This window comes from Aegilops tauschii, chromosome 2, assembly GCF_002575655.3.
Source record: "Aegilops tauschii subsp. strangulata cultivar AL8/78 chromosome 2, Aet v6.0, whole genome shotgun sequence".
NCBI classification, from domain to species: domain Eukaryota; kingdom Viridiplantae; phylum Streptophyta; class Magnoliopsida; order Poales; family Poaceae; genus Aegilops; species Aegilops tauschii.
Window position 1 is genome coordinate 545656465 of NC_053036.3, and position 26308 is coordinate 545682772.

At 46.6% G+C, this 26308-nt stretch overlaps 2 protein-coding genes across 2 annotated transcripts; one reads left to right on the forward strand and one right to left on the reverse strand.

The window, feature by feature from the left end:
• The first annotated feature begins 14191 nt into the window (after window positions 1–14191).
• LOC109748514 (putative xyloglucan endotransglucosylase/hydrolase protein 13) lies at window positions 14192–16847 on the forward strand. Its single transcript, XM_020307537.4, has 3 exons — window positions 14192–14559; window positions 14738–14946; window positions 16130–16847. The coding sequence occupies exons 1-3, from the start codon at window positions 14251–14253 to the stop codon at window positions 16554–16556; spliced, it is 945 nt and encodes a 314-aa protein (XP_020163126.1). The 5' UTR covers window positions 14192–14250; the 3' UTR covers window positions 16557–16847.
• Window positions 16450–18597, reverse strand: LOC109748515 (xyloglucan endotransglucosylase/hydrolase protein 24). Its single transcript, XM_020307539.4, has 3 exons — window positions 17959–18597; window positions 17629–17828; window positions 16450–17507 (listed from the first exon to the last, which is right to left on the reverse strand). Exons 1-3 carry the CDS (start codon window positions 18253–18255, stop codon window positions 17108–17110), a joined length of 897 nt encoding a protein of 298 aa, XP_020163128.1. The 5' UTR covers window positions 18256–18597; the 3' UTR covers window positions 16450–17107.
• Between the last annotated feature and the right edge of the window lie 7711 nt (window positions 18598–26308).

Below are 26308 nucleotides of genomic sequence, written 5' to 3' on the forward strand. Positions count from 1 at the left end.
AGTTTGATGGCCAAATTGATGGGGTAGTAAATCATCTAGTTGATGGTAGTCTCTCTATACTTGAATATGCCGACGATACGATTCTCTTTATGGATCATGACCTCGAGAAAGCGATAAATATGAAACTGATTTTATCAGCATTCGAGCAACTCTTGTGTCTTAAGATCAATTTTCATAAAAGTGAATTGTTCTGCTTTGGCGATGCTCAAGACCAGGCCCACCTGTACGCTGAACTGTTCGGGTGCGAGTTGTGCCAGTTTCCGATAACATATTTGGGGATACCGACACATTATCGGAGACTCACAAATGCTGAATGGAAACACGTCGAGGAGAGACTGCAAAAAATACTTAACAGTTGGAAAGGTAAATTGTTGTCTATGGGTGGAAGATTGGTCCTCATAAATTCAGTACTAAGTAATATGGTACTATATATGATTTCCTTCTTCCAGTTGCCGAAAGGAGTCTTACAAAGATTGGATTATTTCCGGTCGAGATTCTTTTGGCAAGGAGATAGCGAGAGAAAGAAATATCGACTGGCCAAATGGAATGTGGTTTGCTGTCCTAAAGACCAAGGAGGGTTGGGCATTCATGACCTTGAGGTTAAGAATAGAGCCCTCCTCGGCAAATGGTTGTTTAAATTACTGACGGAAGATGGTGTATGGCAAGCCCTCCTAAGAAGGAAATATGTGGGTTCCAAGGCGGTATCCCAAGTATATTGGAAGCCTGGGGATTCCCACTTTTGGGCGGGTCTAATGGCTACGAAGAAATATTTCTTCTGCTATGGATCCTTCTTGATTAAGGACGACTCGGAAATTAGATTCTGGGAGGACAAGTGGCTAGGAAATGCCACATTCCGGGAACAATATCCGGCTCTATACAACATTATGCGCTATAAGGGTGATACTATCGCCACGGTAATGGAATCATTTCCGCCCAATGTGACATTCAGAAGAGATTTAATTGGACCCAGACTTCAATCATGGAACATCCTGCTCTAGCGGTTTGTCCATGGTGCAATTTTCACATGGGTCTGATGTATTCCGATGAAACCTCCATGGGAATGGACAATTCTTGGTGGAGTCAATGTATAAAGCGTTAATCCAGTCTGATGTGCCAGTTGATAATAATAAGGAGATCTGAAAGATGAAGATACCTCTTAAGAATAAAATCTTTGCATGGTACCTCCGTCGCGGAGTCATTCTTACTAAAGATAACCTTATTAAGAGAAATTGGCATGGAAGTAAGCAATGTGTCTTTTGTCACCATGATGAGACAATAAAATATTTATTTTTCCATTGCAAATTGGCTTATTCTATATGGTCAGTCATCCAAATAGCTTCTGGCTTGTATCCTCCTTGTAGTGTTGCTAATGTATTTGGCAACTGGTTACGTGGGATTGATCACATGTTTAAAATTCTTCTCAGCGTGGGAGCGCTTACCGTTATTTGGTCGCTTTCGCTGTGTAGAAATGGTAAGGTTTTTCATGATAAAAGTACTTCTCTGATGCAAGTTATCTACAGATGTACCGGGACTCTTCGTTTATGGTCGTCTCTACAACGCGTGAAGAATCGAGACCTGTTTACGAAGATGTGTACATGATTGGAGGCTACGGCGACGTCGGCGAGGGATACTTTTACCTAACATGGGTGGCAGCATGATCTTAGGATTGGCCCACCTATGATTTAGGCGTTATACAGACTCTACATGTCTCTTTGTATTTCACTTTTTTATTTTTCATTTAATGTGAGAAGATCTTGTTTGGCTTTGTGCATCCTAGTTATGCAGAGGCCGGGTGTAATATTTAAATATTTATGTAATAAATGGCCCTTTTCGAAATTTATAGATTGAGATATTGATTCTTTCTCCTTTAAATATTGAACTTAGTACTAACACCGTGTTTGGGATGAACCGATGCACAACACTACCAGAAGATGGTGAGGTTGCAACTTATACCAAACACACATACGTTGTTGAGTATATATATTAGATTGGAAACATAGGTTAGACTAGGAATTATTCTGGCTTGCCTTGAACTCCAAGTAGATCATGTACTCCTATATATATATGCCCACGGGGCTCAAGCAATACAACAAATCATATTCCACCAAATCCCTCTCTCCCTTCTAACATGATATCAGCCTAATCTCGATCCAAACCCTAGCCGCCGTCGCTTCCGCTCCGCGCGCCGCCCCTGGGGCGGTCGGCCTTCATGACCGCCGCCAGGGGCCGCGACGCCCGTACCTAGGGTTCGTCCGCCGATCGTGTTGACCGGCTGCCTAGAAAGTCTTTTTCCCCGCTCGCTTGATCCGGATTTTTTTGCCCGTCACTGATCGTTTTGACCGGTGTTTCTTTTTGGTTTTCCGATCTAAGATCGGTTTAAGTCGCCCATCGTCTGTCGATCCTTTGCACGCATTTGCTTCAACCTTGACGATGACTACACGCTGGCACGCGGCTACTCTGAAACACCCGCGTACATACGCGCGTCGTTCCGACCCGGCATGCATCCACCGAGATCGGCTACTGCGGCGGCCGCTCGCAGCCTCTTGCGCTAGCCCGTCGTCCGGCAACGGAGTGGCCTCTGGCCGCTCCCGCATCCCGCGCGGACATTCGCTCGCATGCGCGCATGGTCTGCTGCTCAGTTGCCCACGCAGATCCACCGATCCAACCATGGAGGCTTGTACCCGTGCATGCAGGTGTCTGCATGTGGTGCATCCTCTAGGAGATCCAGTGAAAATCGTCTGGTATACAGTATACGTGCTTTTTCTCCGATCGAGCAGTGGCTGCCGCTGCGTTGTCCCTTCGGACCGCAGCATCGTCGCCCTATGTTTTTTTTCGGCTGCATCGATCCGCGTGCTGCCGCTGCGTCGTTCTTTCGGGCTGTAGTGCCGCGGCCCGCGGTCTACCGTCGCCCCGATGCCGTCCGCTCTAGGCCGTTCTCGTGGCTGCACCGACCTCGCGCTGCCGCTGCGTCGCCCTGTCGGGCTGCAGCGAGCGTGATACGCGGTCCATGCCGCCATCCCGTGGTTCTCCCCACGGCTGCACCGACGCACACGCTAGCGCTGCATCGCCCTTTCGGGCCATAGTGCCGCGCCCCGCGGTCAACCGTCGCCCGAGGCCGTCCCCGAGGCTGCATCGACCCTCGCGCTGCTGCTGCGTCGCCCCGTTGGGCCGTAGCGAGCGTGGCACGCGGTCCCTGCAACCGCCCTGAGGTCTTCCCCGCCGTTGCCCCGACTAACGCGCTGTCGCCGCATCGCCCCTTCGGGTCGTAGCGTCGCGGCGTGCGGTCCACTTCTCCGTCCCCGCGCGTCGACTTATACGTGGTATGTGTCGCGCCGCCTTCCTAGGCGCGGGAACGCCACCGTCCGCGCCGGTCTTCGTCACGCTGTCGGGTTCTTCCTCGCCTACTTCGAGCACTGTCGCCGCGATTCTGACCGAGCCGCCGCCGCCTCCTCAGGCCGCCGCCGCTCTTCTTCCCGGTCCACGACGACTACCTCGACACCGGCCACCCCGACTCGACATCGACAACGGCGTCCCTCACACGGCTACCTCAACAACGGCTACACCATCCTACGCTCTCGGCTACATCGACATCAGCATAAAGGGCTACCGCCTTGCTTGAGCAACCTCGTCGGTTCCACTTCAGCCACAACTTCGCGATGCATTGACCGTTACGACTGTGGGAGGGTGTCCGTCGGTGTGCCTTCGGATTCTTCTCCTGTCTCACCGTCTGCGTCGCTACCGTTATGACTGCGGGGGATGTTGAGTATATGTATTAGATTGAAAACATAGGTTAGACTAGGAATTATTCTGGATTGCCTTGTACTCCACATAGATCATGTATTCCTATATATATGCCCACGGGGCTCAAACAATACAACAAATCATATTTCACAAAATCCCTCTCTCCCTCCTAACATTCGTGGATGTAAAGAGCGTACCTAAACAACACTAAACTACGTGCTCACCGTCCTTGTGCACCCACGTAGCAGCAGGCAAGTATCCAAGCAGGCCAGGAGCCTCTGCCTGGCAGCCGACCGGCCGCCAGTCTGAGAATTCAACTTGACATCCGAGAGGAAGAATCCGGTGACCATGAGCGTATACTTCCGAGTGAATCACGCCAAGCAAAAGCAATAGTCCCATTACGATTGCAACGTACGCCCACTTAGCATAGATCGATCTGAAAAGTGAGAACGGGACCGCCCAGATATTTGAAAGATGTGTCAAAATAATATCGATAGGATCGACATTTATGAGGCGTACCTGACGCGTCCAATACAGTTCCAGTCGGTCCGTTACTCCACTGATGTTATGCATGAAGTTGTCCGTCCGAGTATGGATGAAGTTGTGATTTTCAAACCGCTGGATGCTGATTTACCACGAGATTCTTCAAAATCGCCGAAATTTGCACCGCCCAAGGTCCAACTACAAAACATGACATAGCTTTTGTCCTCTTTTTTTCTACGCTGATTTTCTCTGATGCAGTGTTTTTTCTCGTCAACGTGGATCCTAATAATCGCCTTTCAATCTACATGGAAAGAACATACTCAAGTAGAACAAAAGAGTCCCTAAAAAAAAAGTAGAACAAAAGAGTGGGTTTTTTTTTTGGCGAGGGAACAAAAGACTGGTTTGAAGAAGATATAACACACAAGCCTTTTTTATCTTACTATTACTAAAAGAAAACTCCTATGGTCTCAACAACAATTTATTCAAGTTATTTTTAGAATCTGTGAATTATACATACTCGTTTAAATAATAAATTTATAGGGAGTCACCATAGCACGAGAGTGTACCATATCATGCAGCATGTGCCATGCATGAGGCCACGCATGCTGCACCGCTCGTTGGGATTTTTTTGAATGTTTTCGATTAACTCCTGTTCTTGACGAACTTTTAACGACATGTTAGGATCCACCGACGCAGGATGCAACTCCCTCTGTAAACAAGTATAAGACATTTATGGTGTGATTTCAGCCTAATATCGAAACACACATAAGTACACGTGGATGTGAAATCGAGCGCACGTAGGTAAGAACACTAATATCTGCTCGCCATGCTATGCTAGTACAGCCACGTAGGGAAATTATAAGAAGCATGGAGGAGCTTCCAAGCCTCCAAGGTCTAAGCTCACGGCCGACTGGCCGGTTTTAGAATTCAACTTGACAACCAAGAAGGAAGAATCCGGCCGGTGACCGGCCGTGAGCATACTTCCGTGTGAACCATGACAAGTAGTAGCCCCATCTGGATTGCGATGTACTCCCCATTTAGCATACATCGATATATACGGAAAGATATAACGTATGAGCCTCTTTATTCTTATACCTTTTTGTCCGAGTTATTACGTTTTTGTGACGTGGTAGACGAGTGGAGTTGATGTGTCAGTCATATAGAGCTCCACAAAAATACAATTGCAAGATCTAACTGGATCAAAGCAAGTCAGACCTAGGCATTACTATGAGAGATACGGTGTGAACATGCAGAGGTGAAAAGTACTAGTCGTTAGTTTGGAGAACCTCGTCGAAAATCATATTTGGCCAATACTTGAAGATTTTCTCTAGAATACGCGCATCCATACATCTCCAGTCTGTACGGTTAAATATAAAATCATTAGCTACTCAACTAGGAAAATTAGTATCATGACATATCACGAGACATTTTTCATGATCATCTTACGGTTGGCACTAACCCGCATATTTATGTTCTACAAAGTACAAGCTGTCAAAGCTAGACGTTCAAGACTGTGTTTATGCTCCAAAGTGACACATATATTTACTTATCAAGAGACAGAGTAACAAAATACTCCCTCCGTACCAAAATTCTTGTCTTACATTTGTCAAAATACGGATGTATCAAGTCATGTTTTAGTATTAGATACATCCGTATCTAGACAACTTTAAGACAAGAATTTTGGGACGGAGGGAGTATATACGTACGGTCTCAAAGTCAGAATTAAAAAGTACAGTCTACGTAGCCATCAGGCGTAATGTGAGAAACTTCTCAAAGTCCTCCGGCCCTTCCTTACATGTGCAAGGAATAACAGCGACACATGCTCTAATTAAGTTCCACTGGTAAACCTAATAGTACAATGATTACACTACAAGCTCGTAAGTTCTATGGATAGCCACGTAACGACCAAATGGGCTCAAATGGAAACAGAACTCCACGGGGCTTGACGAGGTCGAGCTCGAGAGCCGGCCAAGTTGCGCGTTCTGATGCCCCAACCCAACCAGAGCTGTGCAAATATGCAACGTTACCATGCGTGACTCGTCAGTCGACATGCACGGGTGGCGTACCCAACTCGAAGGCCTGAAGGCCTGAACACTACTTCATCCGTCCTACAGTATAACACGAGATCGTTTTTCAATCTAGCATAAAGCATGCACAATAATGCTCGTACATTTCCAACTCGTGCCAACATACAAACCCAAACACTCGAAAAATTAAATACGTCGAGGCCTCTGTTAGCAAGCGCGACCAACAGGAGCATGCATGTATATATGTATACCTGATGATGCATACTACTCCCTCCGTAGTGATCTAAACGCTCTTATATTTCTTTCAGTTTGTCTAATTCACATCTAGTGGCCTGTTCGGGCCGCAGAAAAAATGCAGGAAACTCAAAGGAAAGTGACTCCTAAGGATTTCTTTTCCTTTTGACCGTTCCAAACAAAGGAATCTCTTCTTTCCAATCCGCTGGAAAGTTTTGACAACCAGCGTTTTCACGGGAAAAGCAAACATCCACTTCTACCCAATTTTTTCACACAGGCCGAGGCTGTGGAAGGGAAAAGACTACCGATCCATGCAAGCAGGGACCCACATCGGTTGTAAAAATGGTTGATCTGTACACCTTGTGCCCACATACACAAGAACCCAAGCAAAATGGGACCCACATATGCTGATTTCGTGAGATTTCTTCTCTACGCCTATTCTATAGCTTCCTGCGGCGTTTTCTGTTCCACTGTTTTGCACCTCTCTTCCTTCCCCTTTCCTCTGTTTTTTCCTAAATCTATGTATTCTTATCCTCCGATCCGAACAGGGCCTAGATGTTTTTTAAGAATGTCACATCTAAACTCCCATAAATATATAATGTAGCAACAAGAAAAAAAACTAGGACAAAAAAATAGACCACAAACAGAGTGGACATCAGCTTAGATGTGACATAACCATGTCACATCTATGTCACATCTAGATGTGTCCTAGACAGTCTTACAGAGGGAGTACTTCCGTATTAGACTCTTACTAACTTCTGATCGCGACACACGCACGTACGTCCAATTAGCAGCCAATGCATCTGAGAGTGACTAAGCGAGACCTGCCAAGACACGAAGATAAGATGGACACGCACGCGACGTGCAATCCAGCGCAAATCTATTACGTATCGCCTAAGTATTACTGCAACACTGCAAGTTATCTAGCTGCATCAGCCGGCCATGGTTGCAGGGTCTCAGAAACTTCTCCCGACTTATCCTTACATCATGCATTTGTAAGATTTAACAGCGACGTCCTGTCTAGGCAATGCATATCTGTCCGCTAATCCGACACCGAACGTGGACAAGGGGCACACACAAGGGGCCACACAGGGCCACATACAAATACGTAACTGCTATTATGAATTAAGGGAAACTGCAGCGAAGTCGACAGCAGTTGCACCAGGGCCAGGGGTTTCAGTCGACAGGTTGCGCTTCCATACGCGCCACCCCAACCATCTCTGCATTTTTTTTCTGTCTGTTCATTTATAATTTCTCTACAATCAGGAGGAGCTACCTAGGTCTGCTCATCAGTTCAAGTAAAAGTATTAATTACTGCCCCCTATTTGGTCGATCAAAGACCCTTAATTTTCTGCCAGTGGGACTCTGTTGAGTATATACAGAACAAACATTTGAAGCCTGCTTGATGCAGTTTATCCATTGAGTATTCAGAAAGACACCTCATGCAGTAACATCTAAGGAACGAGTCTTCTACCGGTGGTATACAAGGGTTAGACTCTTGAGAGCAGCGTGCAGATAATTCTCTCCTGAATTTAAATTTAACAAGAGGTGGTTAGTTAACAGTGAGCATTGTACACAATATCGATATGCTCTCGTCTTAAGATCTCGTGGAATAAACTTCCGAGCTACTCCCTCTGTAAACTCATATAAAAGCGTTTAGACCACTACTTTAGTATTCTAAACGCTTTTATATTAGTTTACGGAGTGAGTAAAACAGAAGAAGGTGAAGAGTGTTCATTTCTGTGTGTTCCAACTTCCATACCCAACAAGTAGGTTTGACCACGGCTAGAGGAGTGAATTGATCTGTGAGTTAGGCTCCCATTCCTCACAATTTGATTGCATTTCCTGTTAAGTTTATGTGGGATTTTAGTCCTGACCAGCCTCCAAAACCGTTGGCTTCAGCATTACCAAGACATGCATGTCCGTGGATGTCCTCGCGACCTCGCCGTCCCTGTACAGCCACGTACATGGCAGGCAACTATCCAAGCAAGCCAGGAGCCTCTGGCTGGCAGCCGACCGGCCGCCGGTCTGAGAACTCAACATGACATCCGGTGACCGTGAGCATATACTTCCGAGTGAATCACGCCAAGCAAAAGCAATAGTCTCATTACGATTGTAACGTACACCCACTCAGCATAGATCGACCTGAAAAGTGAGAACGGGACCGCCTAGATATTTGAAAGATGTGTCAAAATAATATCGATAGGATCGACATGCACGCGATGTACCTGACGCGTCCAATACAGTTCCAGTCGGTCGGTTACTCCATTGATGTTATGCATGAAGTTGTCCGTCGGAGTATGGACGAAGTTCTGATTTTCAAACCGACTGATGTTGATTTACCATAGGATTCTTCAGAATCGCCGAAATTTGCACCGTCCAACTGCAGAACACGACGTAGCTTTTGCCCTCATATTGTTTTGACACTGATTTTCGCTGATGCAGTGGCTTTTCTCGTCAACGTGGATCCTTATAAGTTATAATCACCTCTCAATCAACATGGAAAGAACCTACTCAAGTACTGTAATAAAATTGGTTTGCAGAAGATTGGGGAGATCTAGCACACAAACCTTTTTTTATCTTACTATTACTAAAAGAAAACTCCTATGGTGTGCTTCACTCTTACACTCCAACATGTCATTACTTTTGTGGTCCCAGCAACAATTTATTCAAGTTATGTTAGTATCTATGAATTATACATACTCTCGTTCAAATATATAGGGAGTCACCATAGCACGAGAGTCTACCACATCATGCAGTATGTGCCATTAGACCACGCACGCTGCGCCGCTCGTTGGGATATTTTGTTTAAAGTTTGCCATACACTCCAAATCTTGATGAACTTTTAACAACACGCTTGAATCCGCCGATGCAGGATGCTACCAAAGATGGCGTGGTTTCAGCAATACACCATGCCATGCTAGTACAGCCACGTAGTGAAAAATTTCGAAGCAGGGAAAGAGTTTAATAAGGTCACGGCCGACTGGCCGGATTTAGAATTCAACTTGACAACCAGGAAGGAAGAATCTGGCCGGTGACCGACCGTGAGCATACTTCCGTGTGAACCATGACAAGTAGTAGCCCCTTCTGGATTGCGACGTAGTACTCCCCATTTAGCATACATCGATATGTACGGAGAGATATAACATAGGGGCCTCTTTATTCCTACGCCCTTTTTTCCGAGTTATTACGCTTTTGTGACGTGGTAGACGAGTGGAGTTGATGTGTCAGTCACATAGAGCTCCACAAAAGTACAATTGCAAGATCTAACTGGATCAAAGCAAGTCAAACCGAGGCATTACTATGAGAGAAACTGTGTGAACATGCAGAAGTGAAAAGTAGTCGTTAGTTTGGAGAACCTCGTCGAATATCATATATTTGGCCAATAGTTGAAGATTTACTATAGAATATGTGCATCCATACATCTCTAATTTGCACGGAAAATATAAAAAGCATTAGCTAATGTGTTTTTGTAGGGAGTAGCTGTCAAAGTTAGACATCCAGTACTCGCCCAACAATAATAATCAGGCGTTCAAGACTCTGTCTATGTTCCAAAATTGATTCATATATTTACTTACGAACTGATGGAGCAAAAGATTAGATTCTAACTTCTGCAGGAATTAAAAAGTACAGCTTAGCTAGCTAGCCATTAGGCGTGATGACAGAAACTTCTCAAAGTCCTCCTGCCCTATCCTTGCATGTGTGGTTTAACAGCGACCCATGTAATTAAGCATCCGCTAGTTAACCTAATAATAGTACAATGATTACATCGCATGCACGTAAGTTCTATAGACGGCCACGTAACGACTTAATTTGCTCGAATGGAAAAAAGAACTCCACGGGGCTTGACGAGGTCGAGCTCGAGCCGGCCAAGTTGCGCGTTCTGATGCGCCAACCCAACCAGAGTTGTGCACGTATGCTACGTTACCATGTGTGACTCGTCAGTCGACATGCAAGGGTGGGGTACCCAACTCGATGGCCTGAAGGCCTGAACACGACTTCCTCTGCCCTACAGTATAATACAAGATCGTTTTTCAATTCTAGAATAAAGCATGCACAATGCTCGTACAGTTCAAAGTCATTGTTTTTTTAGAAAAGAAGGATAGCCCCGGCCTCTGCATGAGAAACTCATGCCAACATACAAACCCAAACACTTGAAAAAAATAAATATGTCGAGGCCAACATAGCAAGCGCGACCAACCAGGCACGTACGTCCAATTACTCAATTAGCAGACAATGGATTTGAGAGTGACTAAGCGAGACCTGCCAAGACACGAAGATAAGATGGACACGCACGCGACGTGCAATCCAGCGCAAATCTATTACGTATCGCCTAAGTATTACTACAACACTGCAAGTTATCTAGCTGCATCAGCCGGCCATGGTTGCAGGGTCTCAGAAACTTCTCCTGACTTATCCTTACATCATGCATGTGTAAGATTTAACAGCGACGTCCCGTGTAGGCAATACATATCTGTCCGCTAATCCCACACCGAACGTGGACAAGTAGCACACACAAGGGGCTACAGAGGGCCACGTACAAATACGTAACTGCTATTATGAATTAAGGGAAACTGCAGCTAAGTCGACAGCAGTTGCACCAGGGCCAGGGGTTTCAGTCGACAGGTTGCGCTTCCATACGCGCCACCCCAACATTTTTTGTCTGTTAATTTATAATTGTTCTACAATCAGGAGGATCTCTAAAATACGAGTAAATGTCTTAAACACTAGTACTAGCCCCTATTTGGTCGATTAAAGTCCGTTAATCAGGAGGAACTCCATCGAGTATGCAGAAAGATCATTTGAAGCCTGCTTGATGCAGTTTCTCCATTGAGTATTCAGAAAGACGCACACCTTATGCAGTGACACATGCAAGAAATGAGTCTTCTACCGGTGGTGTGCTGGTGCAGAAAGATTGGGCTCTTGAGAGCGGCGTGCAGAGAATTCTCGTAAATTTAAGAAGAGATATTTGGCGCACACAATATCCGTAGGCTCTCGTCTTAACATCTCGCGGAATAAGCTTAGGTAAAACAGAAGACGATGAACATGTGATGAGAGTTAGAGGGTGCTTATTTCTGTCAGTTCAACTTCAGCACCTAGCTAGGTTTTACCACTGCTTAAGAGTGGATCCTGCGAGCTTTGGACACTTATTTCTCCCTATTTGATTGCATTTTCTATCAAATTTATGTAGGATTTTGGTCCTAGCCTCCTAAACCAGGCCTCCAGCGCGTCAGACAGCCCTGGACTTTTATCGGTTCCTGGACACTAGTGCCCGAGCAAGAAACTCAACTTAGAGGGGGCCAAATTAACATCTCATATAATGTTAGGAGGGGCCAAATCATCTACATATAGCTAATTTTTTGGGATGCATCGATGCAGGATACTACCCGAAAATGCTGTGGTTTCAGCATTACCAACACATGCATGTCCGTGGATGTCTTCGCCGTCTCTGTACATCCACGTAGTCCTACGTAGCAGGCAGCTATCCAAGCAGGCCATGGAGCCTCTGGCTGGCGGCCGACCGACCACCGATCTGAGAATTCAACTTGACAACCGGGAGGAAGAATCCGGAGACCGTGAGCATATACTTCCGAGTGAATCATGCCAAGCAGCAGCCCCATTACGATTGCAACGTACGCCCACTTAGCATAGATCGACATGAAAAGTGACTAGCGAGTGAGAACGGGGACCTCCTTTTGAGATGAGATATTTGAAAGATTTGCCGAAATAAGATTAATCGAATCGACATACACGCGACGAACCTAATACGTCCTATAAAGTTTCAGTCGGCCAGTTTAGGACGACAATATACATTTGACGTCAGCTAGGGGTAACTTGAGAGAACGATCGTTCCCCTAGACAGGGAGGAAAGAACGGACATTTTTGTTCGCTAAAAAAAAAAACCATTGCCAGCGAACGATCTAGCATTGTCATGCGAAAACCGATAAAATTGCCGTGTTGTTGTTGAAGAATTTGCATGTTACAAAGTAAAAATTTCCATGTTAAAAATTGTCATGCTGGCTAAAGGGAATTGTCATGCTGCATGAGAGCGGATGCTTTAAGAATCGTGCATAGGATCCGACGTGCGTGAGGGTGTTCGCTCAGATTGCTCAAAAATTGGCGTCAGTTCTATAGCATTTGGGTTGATGTTATTACGCATAATAGTTGTCCGTCAGAGTATGGACGAAATTCTGGTTTCCGACTCTCAATTACCGCCCGAGGTTGATTTGCCAAGGGATTCTTCAAAGTCGTCCAAATTTGCACCGTCCAACCGCCAAACACGTACGTACGTACGTACCTTCTACCCTCTGATTATTTTAACGCTGTTTTTCCTAATATGTGCTCACCGTGCCATGCTAGTCTAAGGTCACCGCCGACTGGCCGGTTTTAGAATTCAACTTGACAACCAGGAAGGAAGAATCCGGGCGGTGACCGGCCGTGAGCATACTTCCGTGTGAACCATGACAAGTAATAGCCCCATCTGATTGCGACGTACTCCCATTTTAGCATAGATCGACACATGGGAAGATATAAGAGACGAGCCTACTTATCATTTTTACAATTTAAATTTAAATTTATTACGTTTGTGTGACGTGGTAGGCGAGTAGAGTTGATGTGTGAGTCACATGGAGTTGCACAAAAATACAACCCCAAGATAAAAGCAAGTCAAATTACAAAATAGCCTTAGGAGAGATATATTTAGTATATACTACAAAGTAGGAGTAGTCACTAGTTTGGAGAACCTCGTCGAGAATCATATTTGGCCAATACGAATAGTTGAAGTTTTCCTCTAGAATATGCGCGGCCATATTCACATCTGTAATTTGTACGAGCAAGTGTAAAAAACATTACTAGCTGACCTATTAGGAAGATTAGGAGTACCATTATTACACATCTCTCGAAACATTTTTCATCATCAACTTGCAGTTTGGCACTAACATATTTAGTATATTCTACAAAGTAGTTGTCAAAGTTGTACGTTTAAGACTACCCACAATGGGAGTAACATAGGTGGTAACATCACACTTATCTAGGCAAAATAGATGATGTAACATGTAATTAATGAAGAAAGAGAGGCATGTGGTAACATAGCTAGTTACTGTAACATCACACATATCAAGAAAAGATGAGTCTTATAAGCTAATAAATGAAGTGATGCATGACGCAACATATATGTTACTACCCACTGTGGAGGTAGTAACATAGACTAGTAACATATGCATGTTACTACTCTAAGTTATTTCCCATTGTGACTAGTCTAAGAAAAGTGACAGTACCGAGATGGAGTAATAAAATACAGTCTAACCTCCCACAAGAATTAAAAAGTACAGCCTAGGTAGCTAATAGCCATTAGCCGTGATGTCAGAAACTTCTAATGTCCTCCTGCCCTATCCTTACATGGAATATGTATAATACAAGGCTTAACAGCGACCCCTGCTCTAATTAAGCATCTGTTGGTTAACCTAACCCAATGATTACATCGCATGCACGTAAGTTCTGTGGATAGCCACGTAGCGACTAAATGGGCTCGAATGGAAAAAAGAACTCCACGGGGCTTGACGAGGTCGAGCTCGAGCCGGCCAAGTTGCGCCAACCCAACCAGAGTTGTGCACGTATGCTACGTTACCATGCGTGACTCGTCAGTCGACATGCACGGGTGGCGTACCCAACTTGAAGGCCTGACACTATAAAGCAGGCACAATGCTCGTACAGTTCCAACTCGTGCAAACATACATAGCCAAGAACTCGAACACGTATAGAAAACATGTCGAGTCCTCTGCTTGTTGCAATGGCCGCGGCGGCGATCGTCGTCGTGTGCTGTTTCGCGGCGTGTCCGGTGAGCGCGGGCGCGAGCGCTGGTGGCTTCTACGACAACTTCGTGGTGAAGTGGGGCACCGACCCGGACCCTGACCGGCGGGTCGAGATCGTCGACGGCGGCCGGCTGGTGACGCTCACCCTCAACAACGTCTCCGGCGCCGGGTTCCAGTCCCGGGACGCCTTCCTCTTCGGCGAGTTCACCATGGAGATGAAGCTCGTGCCCGGCGACTCGGCCGGCACGGTCACCACCTTCTACGTAAGCCCGTCTCGCCTAACCACCAATACTTTTCATGCATACTTCTCTCCCAGATATCATCCGATCACGCGTTGAATGCATGCACGAACATACTTTCCTTCCGATTTGATGTGCTTATACGTACGTACGTATATTGGGTTCGTGTTTTGATTGTGCATGCATGATGATGTTTGTGCAGCTGACCTCCAAGGACCCGACGGCGGCGGGGGACGGGCACGACGAGATCGACTTCGAGTTCCTGGGCAACGTCAGCGGGGAGCCGTACCTGATGCAGACCAACGTGTTCGCGCAGGGGGTCGGGGGCAGGGAGCAGCGGTCCTACCTCTGGTTCGACCCGACAGAGGACTTCCACAACTACACCATCCTCTGGAACCCTCTAAACATCATGTACGTGTGGAACGAGGTGTCCACCATGCAAGCATCTAATCATTCATATCTTGCATATTTAAATATATCATTCGAATCTTGCAAATATGTCATGTTTCTAACCTTGTGTTGTCTCAGCCTGCCAAGCTAGTAGCTGAAAATTAAGCAGGCGTGAACCCGACGATAAGCACATGAAGACCAAACACGAGAGGACGAAATTTTGTGTCTGGAGACGACTCTTTCAAACGCGCGTTCGCGCATGAAAAATATGACCGTTTAACTGAACTTGCCGGCCCAAAACATCACATACGCATGGGCTTACGTGCAACAAGCTTTTCCTCCTCATAGTTGGGCTTTCTTCCCTGGTTTGTCCTAGGCCCGTTTACTCACAAGATTGTTTCCGCCACTCAACAAACAAAAAATCAAGCCCTCAAAAAAAAAATCTCACAAGATTTTTTTCCAGTTCTTAAAACAATTCGCGCGGTTCTTCCTTTTTCCTTTGCGCACCGCTCTAAAGCAAGCAAGCGATGTTTTTCTGTCCTCTCATATATTTTTTTTTTTGAAATAACAAACCAGCATCTCTCAAATAAAAGTATACAAAAATGGAAAGCGACTAATATGTTCCGTTTTGGTCAGAAGATGAGAAAGCTAGTAAGATTCAAGATTTTCGTCCAAATTAAACAACCATTTTTATAGGAGCCTTCCACTGTCGGTTTGGAGTAGCGAACTTGAACAGCAACTTGCTACTCTGGCCATCCGGGAGACCGATTTTCTCGACACTCTGCATTCAAATCATTCTAAAGCTGCTCTGAAAGAGGGCCTAGTTTAGCCGCGTCGGCATATTTGGAGGCACGAGAACACCACCTGTCCCAACCAGTTGCTGTTTTAAACGAAGAAGGGACCGAGAAAACGTGAGGAGGCACATGAGGTGCCTGCGTAGGTAACATGCACGTCAACTTAGCCCCTAAATAAACCAGCTAATGATGCGATAATCGTACTAGTGCGCGGAGTCAAATGCTAGATTCTGCCAAACCAGATTTTTTTTACCCAGCATCTGAATCAAAATCTCGGCAAATTCAATACCCCAAGCCAGTTGGCCCATCCATGCATCCAGGCATCTCATCGCTGCACTGATCGAATTAATGCATCGGATCTCCTGCATCTGTCTAACAGTTTTTTGTTTCTTTGATGCTCTGTTTTCCAGCTTCTCTGTGGACGGCGTGCCGGTGCGCGTGTTCCGGAACCACGACGCGAACGGCGTGCCGTACCTGAGCAGGCAGGCGATGAAGGTGCATGCCACCATCTGGGACGGCGACACCTGGGCCACGCGCGGCGGCCGGGTCAAGATCGACTGGGCGCACGCGCCCTTCGTCGCCTCCTACGGGACCTACGCCGCCAGCGCCTGCGTCTCCGCGGCCGGCAACGATGATCAGGAAGGAGCGCCGTCGGCATTCTGCTGCCCGGGCGACGCCTCGTCGTGGATGGCCCGGCGGCTGGGGCCCGACGGCGAGCGCGCGGTGGCGTGGGCGCGCGACAATTACATGGTGATGGACTACTGCGACGACCCCTGGAACCTGGGCCGCCCCGCCGAGTGCGACATGGACCAGCTCCAGCTCGCCTCGGTCGTCTGATTGTTTGGTTCCGTCGGCCATACTACTACCGCACACGTGTCGTCGTGTTATCAGACAGACAGACGTGCGGTGTTTTGTGTTCGTGCTTCTAGCGTAGCCTGCTAGGTCGTCTCACTCAGATGTGACGTGTAGGCGTAGCGTATATAATACAGTAGATAACTACTGTAGGAGTTTCTCTAGCGGATCATAGCAAGAATGATTCCTGCGGAAACCTGCCCCTGCTGTAACCTGTAGCCGAGTAATTCATGCATATACAGACGCTGAGATAATTAAGATTAACTCATTTCTCGACATCTTGAGCCTGGACGAAGAGCAAAGTGGCCAAAAAAATTGCTCTCTGTGTGTCATACAAATGTTGATACAAGTGGAGGAAAGGGGAGGCCGGAACCAGAAATCCAATGAAAGAATCAGGCCCGCTGCGCCGCACGTACCTGCTTCTTCAGATGTACAAAAATAATCGGGGTACGACACTGTATATATCGAACCCAAACAATGAATCGGTCGCTCAACCCTCTCGCTCGCTCAGCCAAACCCGACGACGATCAAACTCCTCACGGGCGGGGCGGGAGCGAGCACTCCTTGGGCCTGCTGGTGGCGGTGTACCGGTTGCTCATGTCGGTGCAGTAGTCGTAGATGACGTAGCCCATGTTGCGCACCCACTGCAGGTCGGCGCGCGCCTTGGGGGAGAGGTTGAAGAGCGGCGACCCGGCGGGCTCGGCGCCGCACCACGACACGCCGGGCGACGGCCGGCAGTAGGTGATGTTGTAGTTGCGGTAGTAGGAGACGAAGGGCGCCAGCGACCAGTCCGTCTTGACGCGCCCGCCCTGCGTCGCCCAGTCGTCGGCGTTCCACAGGCTCCCGTACACCCGCTGCTGCTGCCACGACGGGAACGGCACGCCCTGGTCCTCGTTGTTGTCGAACGACCGGATCGTCACGCCGTCCACCTCGATCCTGCACAGGTTCAGTTCACGTCGGCCGATGTGTTTAGAAGATCGGCACGGTCGACCTACATATATACTCTACGTACATATCACGCAAGAAAAGAGATCGAGAAATGTGCTAGGTTGCTTACGTGATGCGCCTGGGGTTCCAGACGATGGAGTAGGTGTGGTACTCGGCGCTGGGGTCGAACCAGAGCTTGAACTGCTGCTCCCGGCCGCCCACGCCGTAGGCGAACACGTTGGTGTGGAGGGTGTAGGGCTCGCCGGTGGAGTTGCCCAGGAACTCCAGGTCGATCTCGTCGTGAATGTCCCACGGCCCCTCCGAGATGGTCTGTATGCGTACCACGTACACGTGCACCGACATATTCACCCATGTCAAAAGTCAACTCGACCGACGCGCACACACACTGGCAAGCTAAGCTGCACTAATGCAAACTAATAACTAGAGATCGAGATCTTACGTAGACGGTGCAGACGGTGCCGGCGGAGTTGCCTTCGACGAGCTTGATGTCGAGGTCGATGCGGGCGAAGAGGTACATGTCGTTGGACTTGAAGGCGGAGCCCCGGTTGAAGTCCAGCGAGAGCGCGAGCGCCTCGCTGTCGCCGTCCATGAAGTAGTAGGTGTGGTCCGCGCTCCATATGATCTGGATGTCCTTGTAGATGTCCGCCCTGCCCACGTCCACGGCCAGGAGGAAGGCCAGGGCTACGCCTACGCACAGGAGCCGCAGCTTTGGCCTACAAGGCAATGGCGAAGCCATGACTAGCTAGCTATCCGCCTGTCCCTGCTGCTGCTATGTGCAGTGCCGGGACACTGGCGAGCTAGCCTCCGTCGTGCTGCTTCCAACGCGGCGAGAGAGGTCAGCGGCCCCTGTATATATGTATGCTGGAGTGGAGACGAAGGTGGTGAGGAAATGGGCGAGGGGTGGAGGAATTTGCTGGGGAGGGCGGCAAGGCAAGTGAGGAATCGAATGCCAGCCTTGCCGTAGGGAGGGAGAACCTGCTGCTGGTCTGGGAAGACAAGCTTGCTAGGTTGCTAAGCGACTAGGTGCTCGTATATAAGCGTTTTGGGAGCACTGGCCGGCCGTCCCGGCGGACGCCGTGCACATGCAATGCACGAGAGGTCTCTTTGCTAGATGGAGAGCTGGGCATCAACGCATGGGAGCCGTAGGTTTGCTGGGCTGGCTAGATCTCAGTAAACTGCTATCTTATCAGAGGCGCGCTGACCTATCCTCACCCCGCGCCTCGGCTCAGATTCGCTAGTTGTCAAACGAATTAAGTGGAGTGCTCATAGTTTAGTGTTGGCAGTACTCTACATGCTAAGCCGTGAGCGGGATACGGTCGATCTGGAACTGTTTTGACTTTTACTGGTGTGTGGAGAGCGATCGGCGGGAGACAGATTTGGACGGCTGGCTTGCCAAGATGTTCAAGCAATGCCCGCCGCACGCGACCGACGCCAGGTTAATTTCCAATTGGTGGGCGCGTTACCCGCATCGGGGAACGCGCATTGCGACTTCCATAAACGCGTTTTGAGGCGGTAGAAACTTGCTCCTAAATGAACGGAGATCACACCGCAGTTTAATAAGGACACTTCGCTTAGTGAGAAGCACTAGTGTACCGTTGAGGCAAAATTTCGTGTTTTGACCCTTTTTGCAAACGAATACCCGTTCGAAAATATTTCGGAATCTGACCCTTTTGCCTACCACCAGGGGGTTTGGCGGTAGGTTTGCACGTCCTACCGCCGTCCGCTCTGGCGGTAGGTCCTTTGACGGCGACTGACGGCCGTTGGCAGGCGCTGACGTGGAAAAGGGCCTACCGCTGGAGCCCCTGGTGGTAGGCCCTTTTCCACGTCAGCCAGCTCAGACGGCCGTCAGTCGCCGTCAAAGGACCTACCGCTAGAGAGGACGGCGGTAGGACGTGCAAACCTACCGCCAGACCCCCTGACGGTAGGCAAAAGGGTCAGATCCCGAAATATTTTCGAACGGGGTCAGATCCTGATTTTGTTTGCAAAAAGGATCAAAACATGAAATTTTGCCTACCGTTGAAGCTAGTTGGTCGTGCCACATGGTTTCTAAAGATGCCCCCCACAAAGTGGAGTGGTATTTAGGACAGTAAAACCGAGTCTAATCCCGGCCCTCTCACGCCTTGGTCGTTTCTGACCCTCCGATGTCGTGTTCCAAATGTTTTCGGCTGTTGATCGCTAGCTAATCTCATCGTTAGTCCCTTAGTGGGCCGCTGTCTAATCCCAGCCCTCTCACGTCTTGGTCGTTTATGACCCTTTGATGTCGCGTTCCGAATGGATTTGGCCATTGATCGCTAGCTAATCTCATCGTTAATCCCTTAGTGGGCCGCTGTACTAAAGGGATGCTACTCCTGTAGAAAAATCAGGCAACTGTGGTTGATTGGGCCTTTCGAAGCCCATTCCAGGATCAAGAACAAGATCAGCGAATGAGAGCATCTCAGCTCCACGCTACGCTCAACCAGAAATAAGACCCAAGGCGACCCTCGCCGGGTTTGCTAAGATCCACGTGGATACTGCGATTTCCAGGAACTTGACAAGAGGAGCGCCTGCTGCGGTTTGCCGCGACTCTGAAGCAAATTTTATTGGCAGCTCAGCGCAGGTGGTGTTGGGCATAACTGATGTAGCAACATTGGAGTTAATAGTTTGCAGGGAAGGTTTGTGCTAGGAGTGGAGCTAATGATACAAAACTTGGTTCTCGCTTCGTACAAAACTAATCAATGACATTGATAGAAACATCAGCAGAAGATAAGGAGTTTAAGCTTAGATCACTGTCAGAATGAGGATACAGTGAAGCAAACCACCCCAGAGCAAGGCAATCAGGTCATATGAAATTCAGTGGAAACATCATATAAAGGAAAAGAATACCCGAGTTGAAATCGGTTTCCTTGAGTTAGAATATTCATACTTATTCACTGAGCAACCAAATCACAAGCATGCGATTTTTGTAAGGGGGTAGGTTTGTGACACACTGATTTTTGGCCCTTTCTTTTTCTTTTGAATTTTTTTGGAGTTACTTATCTGTGACTTTGTGGTCTTGAAACCTAGAAAGATCATCTCTTCTTCCTCTCCCAAGTGGCTTGTCACTCTCAAATCCTTCCCAAAACCATGACATTCTCATCTTAACCCAACCTCAATGTTTATTTCTTGGGAATATTCATTTTTCTATTAAAGAAATAACCCTATTTGCCCTAGGTTGTGAAGCAACCTACTTTTTTTCATTCCAAAATTCCCACAAAATTCTCATAAATTAGTTGGATCATATTTTCCACAAATATGTCAAAATCCTTCCTTGCCTAGTTCAAAAATAATTCAGTTATATTCATATTCCTATTTTCTCCTGAATAACACTTTGTGAAGGAAGTGCTATTTATCTTTTCTTGATTGTCCTCAAACTTTTTGAGCACTCCTTCAAATCCAAATCATTGCTACATACCAAAATTCAGCTCTATTTGCCTAATGAGTCTTACTCATCAAATTTCCCAAAGTTTCTGTCCAGAGAGAAGCTTTGTGAAGGAAGTACTATCTAGGATTTGTTGGGGAACGTTGCATGGAAAACAAAAAAAATTTACGCACACGCAAGATCTATCCATGGAGATGCATAGCTACGAGGGGGTAGAGTGTGTCTACGTGCCCTCGTAGACCGTTAAGCGGAAGCGTTTATCACGCGGTTGGTAGTCGTACTCTTCGCGATCCGATCACGATCTAGTGCCGAACGGACGGCACCTCCGAGTTTAGCACACGTGCGGCTCGATGACGCCTCCTCCTTGTTGATCCAGCAAGCGGGAGAGGAGAAGTAGATGGGATCACAACCAACATGACGGCATGGTGATGATGGTGGTGGTGGAACACCGACAGCGCTTCGCTAAGCGTCGCCGGGACGAGGCTGTGGAACTACGGAGTAACGGGAGAGAGAGGGGTGCCAAGGGCTTGGTGTGTCGTCTTGGGGCGCCCCCTCCCCGCTATATATAGGTGGAGGGGCGTGGTAAACAACCCCTCAAAGCCCTAGGGCGCAGCTAAGGGGGGAGAGGACTTGAACTCCAAGTCCAATCCTATTCCTACTAGGACTCCTTCCTTTTTTGCCTTCCCTAGCCACATGGGCTTTTGAGGACTTGGTGCGCATAGCCCAATAAGGCCAGGCGCTTCCCCACAGCCCATGCTAGCCCTTGGGTCATGGTGGAACCACTTGTGGACTTCCGGACCCCCCCGGAATCCTCTGGAACCTTCTAGAAGCTTTCTGGTACAATACCAAAAAAACTGCATCTTTTTCCGGAACCCAAAATATGACTTCCCGTATATAAATCTTTACCTCTCGACCATTCCGAGACTCCTCGTGACGTCCAGGATCTCATCCGGGACTCCAAACAACATTTGGTTACCACTCATCAAATATCTCAATACTACTCTAGCGTCAACGAACGTTAAGCGTGCGACCCTGCGGGTTCGGGAATTATGTAGTCATGACCGAGACACCTCTCTGGTAAATAACCAATAGCGGAACCTAGATGCGCATATTGATTCCTACATATTCCACGAAGATATTTTATCGGTTGAACCTTTATGACAACATACGTAATTCCCTTTGTCTGTCGATATGTTACTTGCCCGAGATTCGATCGTCGGTATCTCTATACCTAGTTCAATCTCGTTACCGGCAAGCCTCTTTACTCGTTCCGTAATACATCATCTTGCAACCAACTCCTTAGTCACTTTTCTTGCAAGCTTCTTGTGATGTGTATAAACGAGAGGGCCTAGAGATACCGTACCTCTCCGATACACGGAGTGACAAATCCCAATCTCGATTCACCCCAACTCAACAGACACCTTCGGAGATACCTGTAGAGCATCTTTATGATCACCCAGTTACATTGTCACGTTTGATAGCACATAAGGTATTCCTCCGGTATCCGGGAGTTGCATGATCTCATGGTCATAGGAACATGTATTTGACATTAAGAAAGCAGTAGCAGTAAACTGAACGATCATATGCTATGCTAACGATCGGGTCTTGTCCATCACATCATTCTCCTAACAATGTGATCCCGTTATCAAATCACAACACATGTTTGTGGTTAGGAAACCATAACCATCTTTGATTAACGAGCTAGTCTAGTAGAGGCTCACTTGGGACACGGTATTTGTTTATCTATTCACACATGTATTTAAGATTCCGATAAATACAATTCTAACATGAATAATAAATCTTTATCATGATTTAGGAAATATAATAATAATCATTTTATTATTGCCTCTAGGGCATATTTCCATTAGTCTCCCACTTGCACTAGAGTCAATAATCTAGTTCACATCACCATGTGATTTAACACCCATAGTTCACATCGCCATGTGACCAACACCCAAAGAGTTTACTAGAGTCAATAATCTAGTTCACATCGCCATGTCATTAACACCCAAAGAGTACTAAGGTGTGATCATGTTTTTCTTGTGAGAGAGGTTTAGTCAATGGGTCTGTCATATTCAGATCCGTATGTATTTTGCAAATTTCTATGTCTACTATGCTCTGCATTGAGCTACTCTAGATAATTGCTCCCACTTTCAATATGTATCTAAATTGAGACTCATAGTCATCTGGATCGGTGTAAAAGCTTGCATCGACGTAACTCTTTAGGATGAACTCTTTATCACCTCCATAACCGAGAAATATTTCCTTAGTCTTCTAAGGATAATTTTGACCGCTGTCTAGTAATCTACTCTTGGATCACTATTGTACCCCCTTGCCATGGTAAGGTACACAACAGGTTTATTACACAACATGGCATACTTTATAGAACCTATGGCTGAGGCATAGGGAATGACTTTCATTCACTCTCTATCTTCTGCCGTGGTCGGGCTTTGAGTCTTACTCAACTTCATGATACGTCTCCAACGTATCTATAATTTTTGATTGCTCCATGCTATATTATCTTATGTTTTGGACATTATTGGGCTTTATTATTCACTTTTATATTATTTTTGGGACTAACCTATTAACCGGAGGCCCAACCCAGAATTGTTGTTTTTTGCCTATTTCAGAGTTTCGCAGAAAAAGAATATCAAACGGAGTCCAAACGGAATGAAACCTTCGGGAGCGTGATTTTTTGGAACGAACAAGATCCAGGAGACTTGGACCCTATGTAAGAGAAGCTTCCAGGAGGCCACGAGGTAGGGGGGCGCGCCTACCCCCCCAGGGCGCGCCCTCTACCCTCGTGGGCCCCCTGTTGCTCCACCGACGTACTCCTTCCTCCTATATATACCTACGTACCCCCAAACGATCAGAACAGGAGCCAAAAACCTAATTCCACCGCTGCAACCTTCTGTACCCACTAGATCCCATCTTGGGGCCTGTTCCGGAGCTCCGCCGGAGGGGGCATCCATCACGGAGGGCTTCTACATCAACACCATAGCCTCTCCGATGAATTGTGAGTAGTTTACCTCAGACCTTCGGGTCCATAGTTAGTAGCTAGATGGCTTCTTCTCTCTTTTTGGATCTCAATACAATGTTCTCCCCCTCTCTCGTGGAGATCTATTCGATGTAATCTTCTTTTTGCAGTGTGTTTGTTGAGACCGATGAATTGTGGGTTTATGATCAAGTTTATCTATGAACAATATTTGAATCTTCTCTGAATTCTTTTATGTATGTTTGGTTATCTTTGCAAGTCTCTTCGAATTATCAGTTTGGTTTGGCCTACTAGATTGATCTTTCTTGCAATGGGAGAAGTGCTTAGATTTGGGTTCAATCTTGCGGTGTCCTTTCCCAGTTACAGTAGGGGCAGCAAGGCACGTATTGTATTGTTGCCATCGAGGATTACAAGATGGTTTTTTATCATATTGCATGAATTTATCCCTCTACATCATGTCATCTTGCTTAAGGCGTTACTCTATTTTCATGAACTTAATACTCTAGATGCATGCTGGATAGCGGTCGATGAGTGGAGTAATAGTAGTAGATGCAGGCAGGAGTCGGTCTACTTGTCTCGGACGTGATGCCTATATACATGATCATACCTAGATATTCTCATAACTATGCTCAATTCAGTCAATTGCTCAACAGTAATTCGTTCACCCACCGTAAAATACTTATGCTCTTGAGAGAAGCCACTAGTGAAACCTATGGCCCCCGGGTCTATCTTCATCATATTAATCTTCCAACACTTAGTTATTTCCTTTGCTTTTATTTTACTTTGCATCTTATCATAGAAATACCAAAAATATTATCCTATCATATCTATCAGATCTCACTCTGGTAAGTGACCGTGAAGGGATTGACAACCCCTTGTCGCGTTGGTTGCGAGGATTTATTTGTTTTGTGTAGGTGCGAGGGACTCGCGCGTAGCCTCCTACTGGATCGATACCTTGGTTCTCAAAAACTGAGGGAAATACTTACGCTACTTTGCTGCATCACCCTTTCCTCTTCAAGGGAAAACCAACGCAGTGCTCAAGAGGTAGCACTTCACACCTTGCAACACAGGCAAGAACCTTTTCTTTAACTGATCTGTTTTGAACTTCTTCAAAACTTTCTCAAGGTATGTGCTTTGTGATAGTCCTATTATGCGTCTCGATCTATCCCTATAGATCTTGATGCTCAATATGTAAGCAACTTCACCAAGGTTTTTCATTGAAAAATTCTTATTCAAATATCCTTCATGCTATCCAGAAATTCTATATCATTTCCAATCAACAATATGTCATCCACATATAATATTAGAAATGCTACAGAGCTCCCACTCACTTTCTTGTAAATACAGGCTTCACTTCAAGTCTGTATAAAACCATATGCTTTGATCACCTTATCAAAGCATATATTCCAACTGAGATGCTTGCACCAGTCCATAGATGGATCGCTGGAGTTTGGACACTTTGTTAGCACCTTTAGGATCGACAAAACCTTTTGGTTGCATCATATACAACTCTTCTTTAATAAATCCATTAAGGAATGCAGTTTTGACATCCATTTGCTAGATTTCATAAAATGCGGCAATTGCTAACATGATTCGGACAGACTTAAGCATCGCTACGAGTGAGAAAATCTCATCGTAGTCAACACTTTGAACTTGTCGAAAACCTTTTTGCAACAAGATCTTTGTAGATAGTAACACTACCATCAGTGTCCGTCTTTCTCTTGAAGATCCATTTATTCTCTATGGCTCGCCGATCATCGGGCAAGTCCACCAAAGTCCACACTTTGTTCTCATACATGGATCCTATCTCAGATTTCATGGCCTCAAGCCATCTGTCGGAATCTAGGCTCATCATAGCTTCTTCATAGTTTGTAGGTTCGTCATGGTCAAGTAACATGAGTTCCAGAACAGGATTACCGTACCACTCTAGTGCGGAACATGCTCTGGTTGACCTACGAGGTTTGGTAGTTACTTGATCCGAAGTTTCATGATCATTATCATTATCTTCCTCTCTAGTTGGTGCAGGCATCACGGTGACAGATTTATCTGATGAGATACTTTCCAATTCGAGAGAAGGTACAGTTACCTCATCAAGTTCTACTTTCCTCCCACTCACTTCTTTCGAGAGAAACTCCTTCTCTAGAAAGGTTCCATTCTTGGCAACAAAGATCTTGCCTTCAGATCTGTGGTAGAAGGTGTACCGAATTGTTTCCTTAGGGTATCCTATGAAGATGCACTTCTCCGATTTGGGTTCGAGCTTATCAGGCTGAAGCCTTTTGACGTAAGTGTCACAACCCCAAACTTTAAGAAATGTCAGCTTAGGTTTCTTGCCAACCACAGTTCATACGGTGTCGTCTCAATGGATTTAGACGGTGCCCTATTTAACGTGAATGTAAC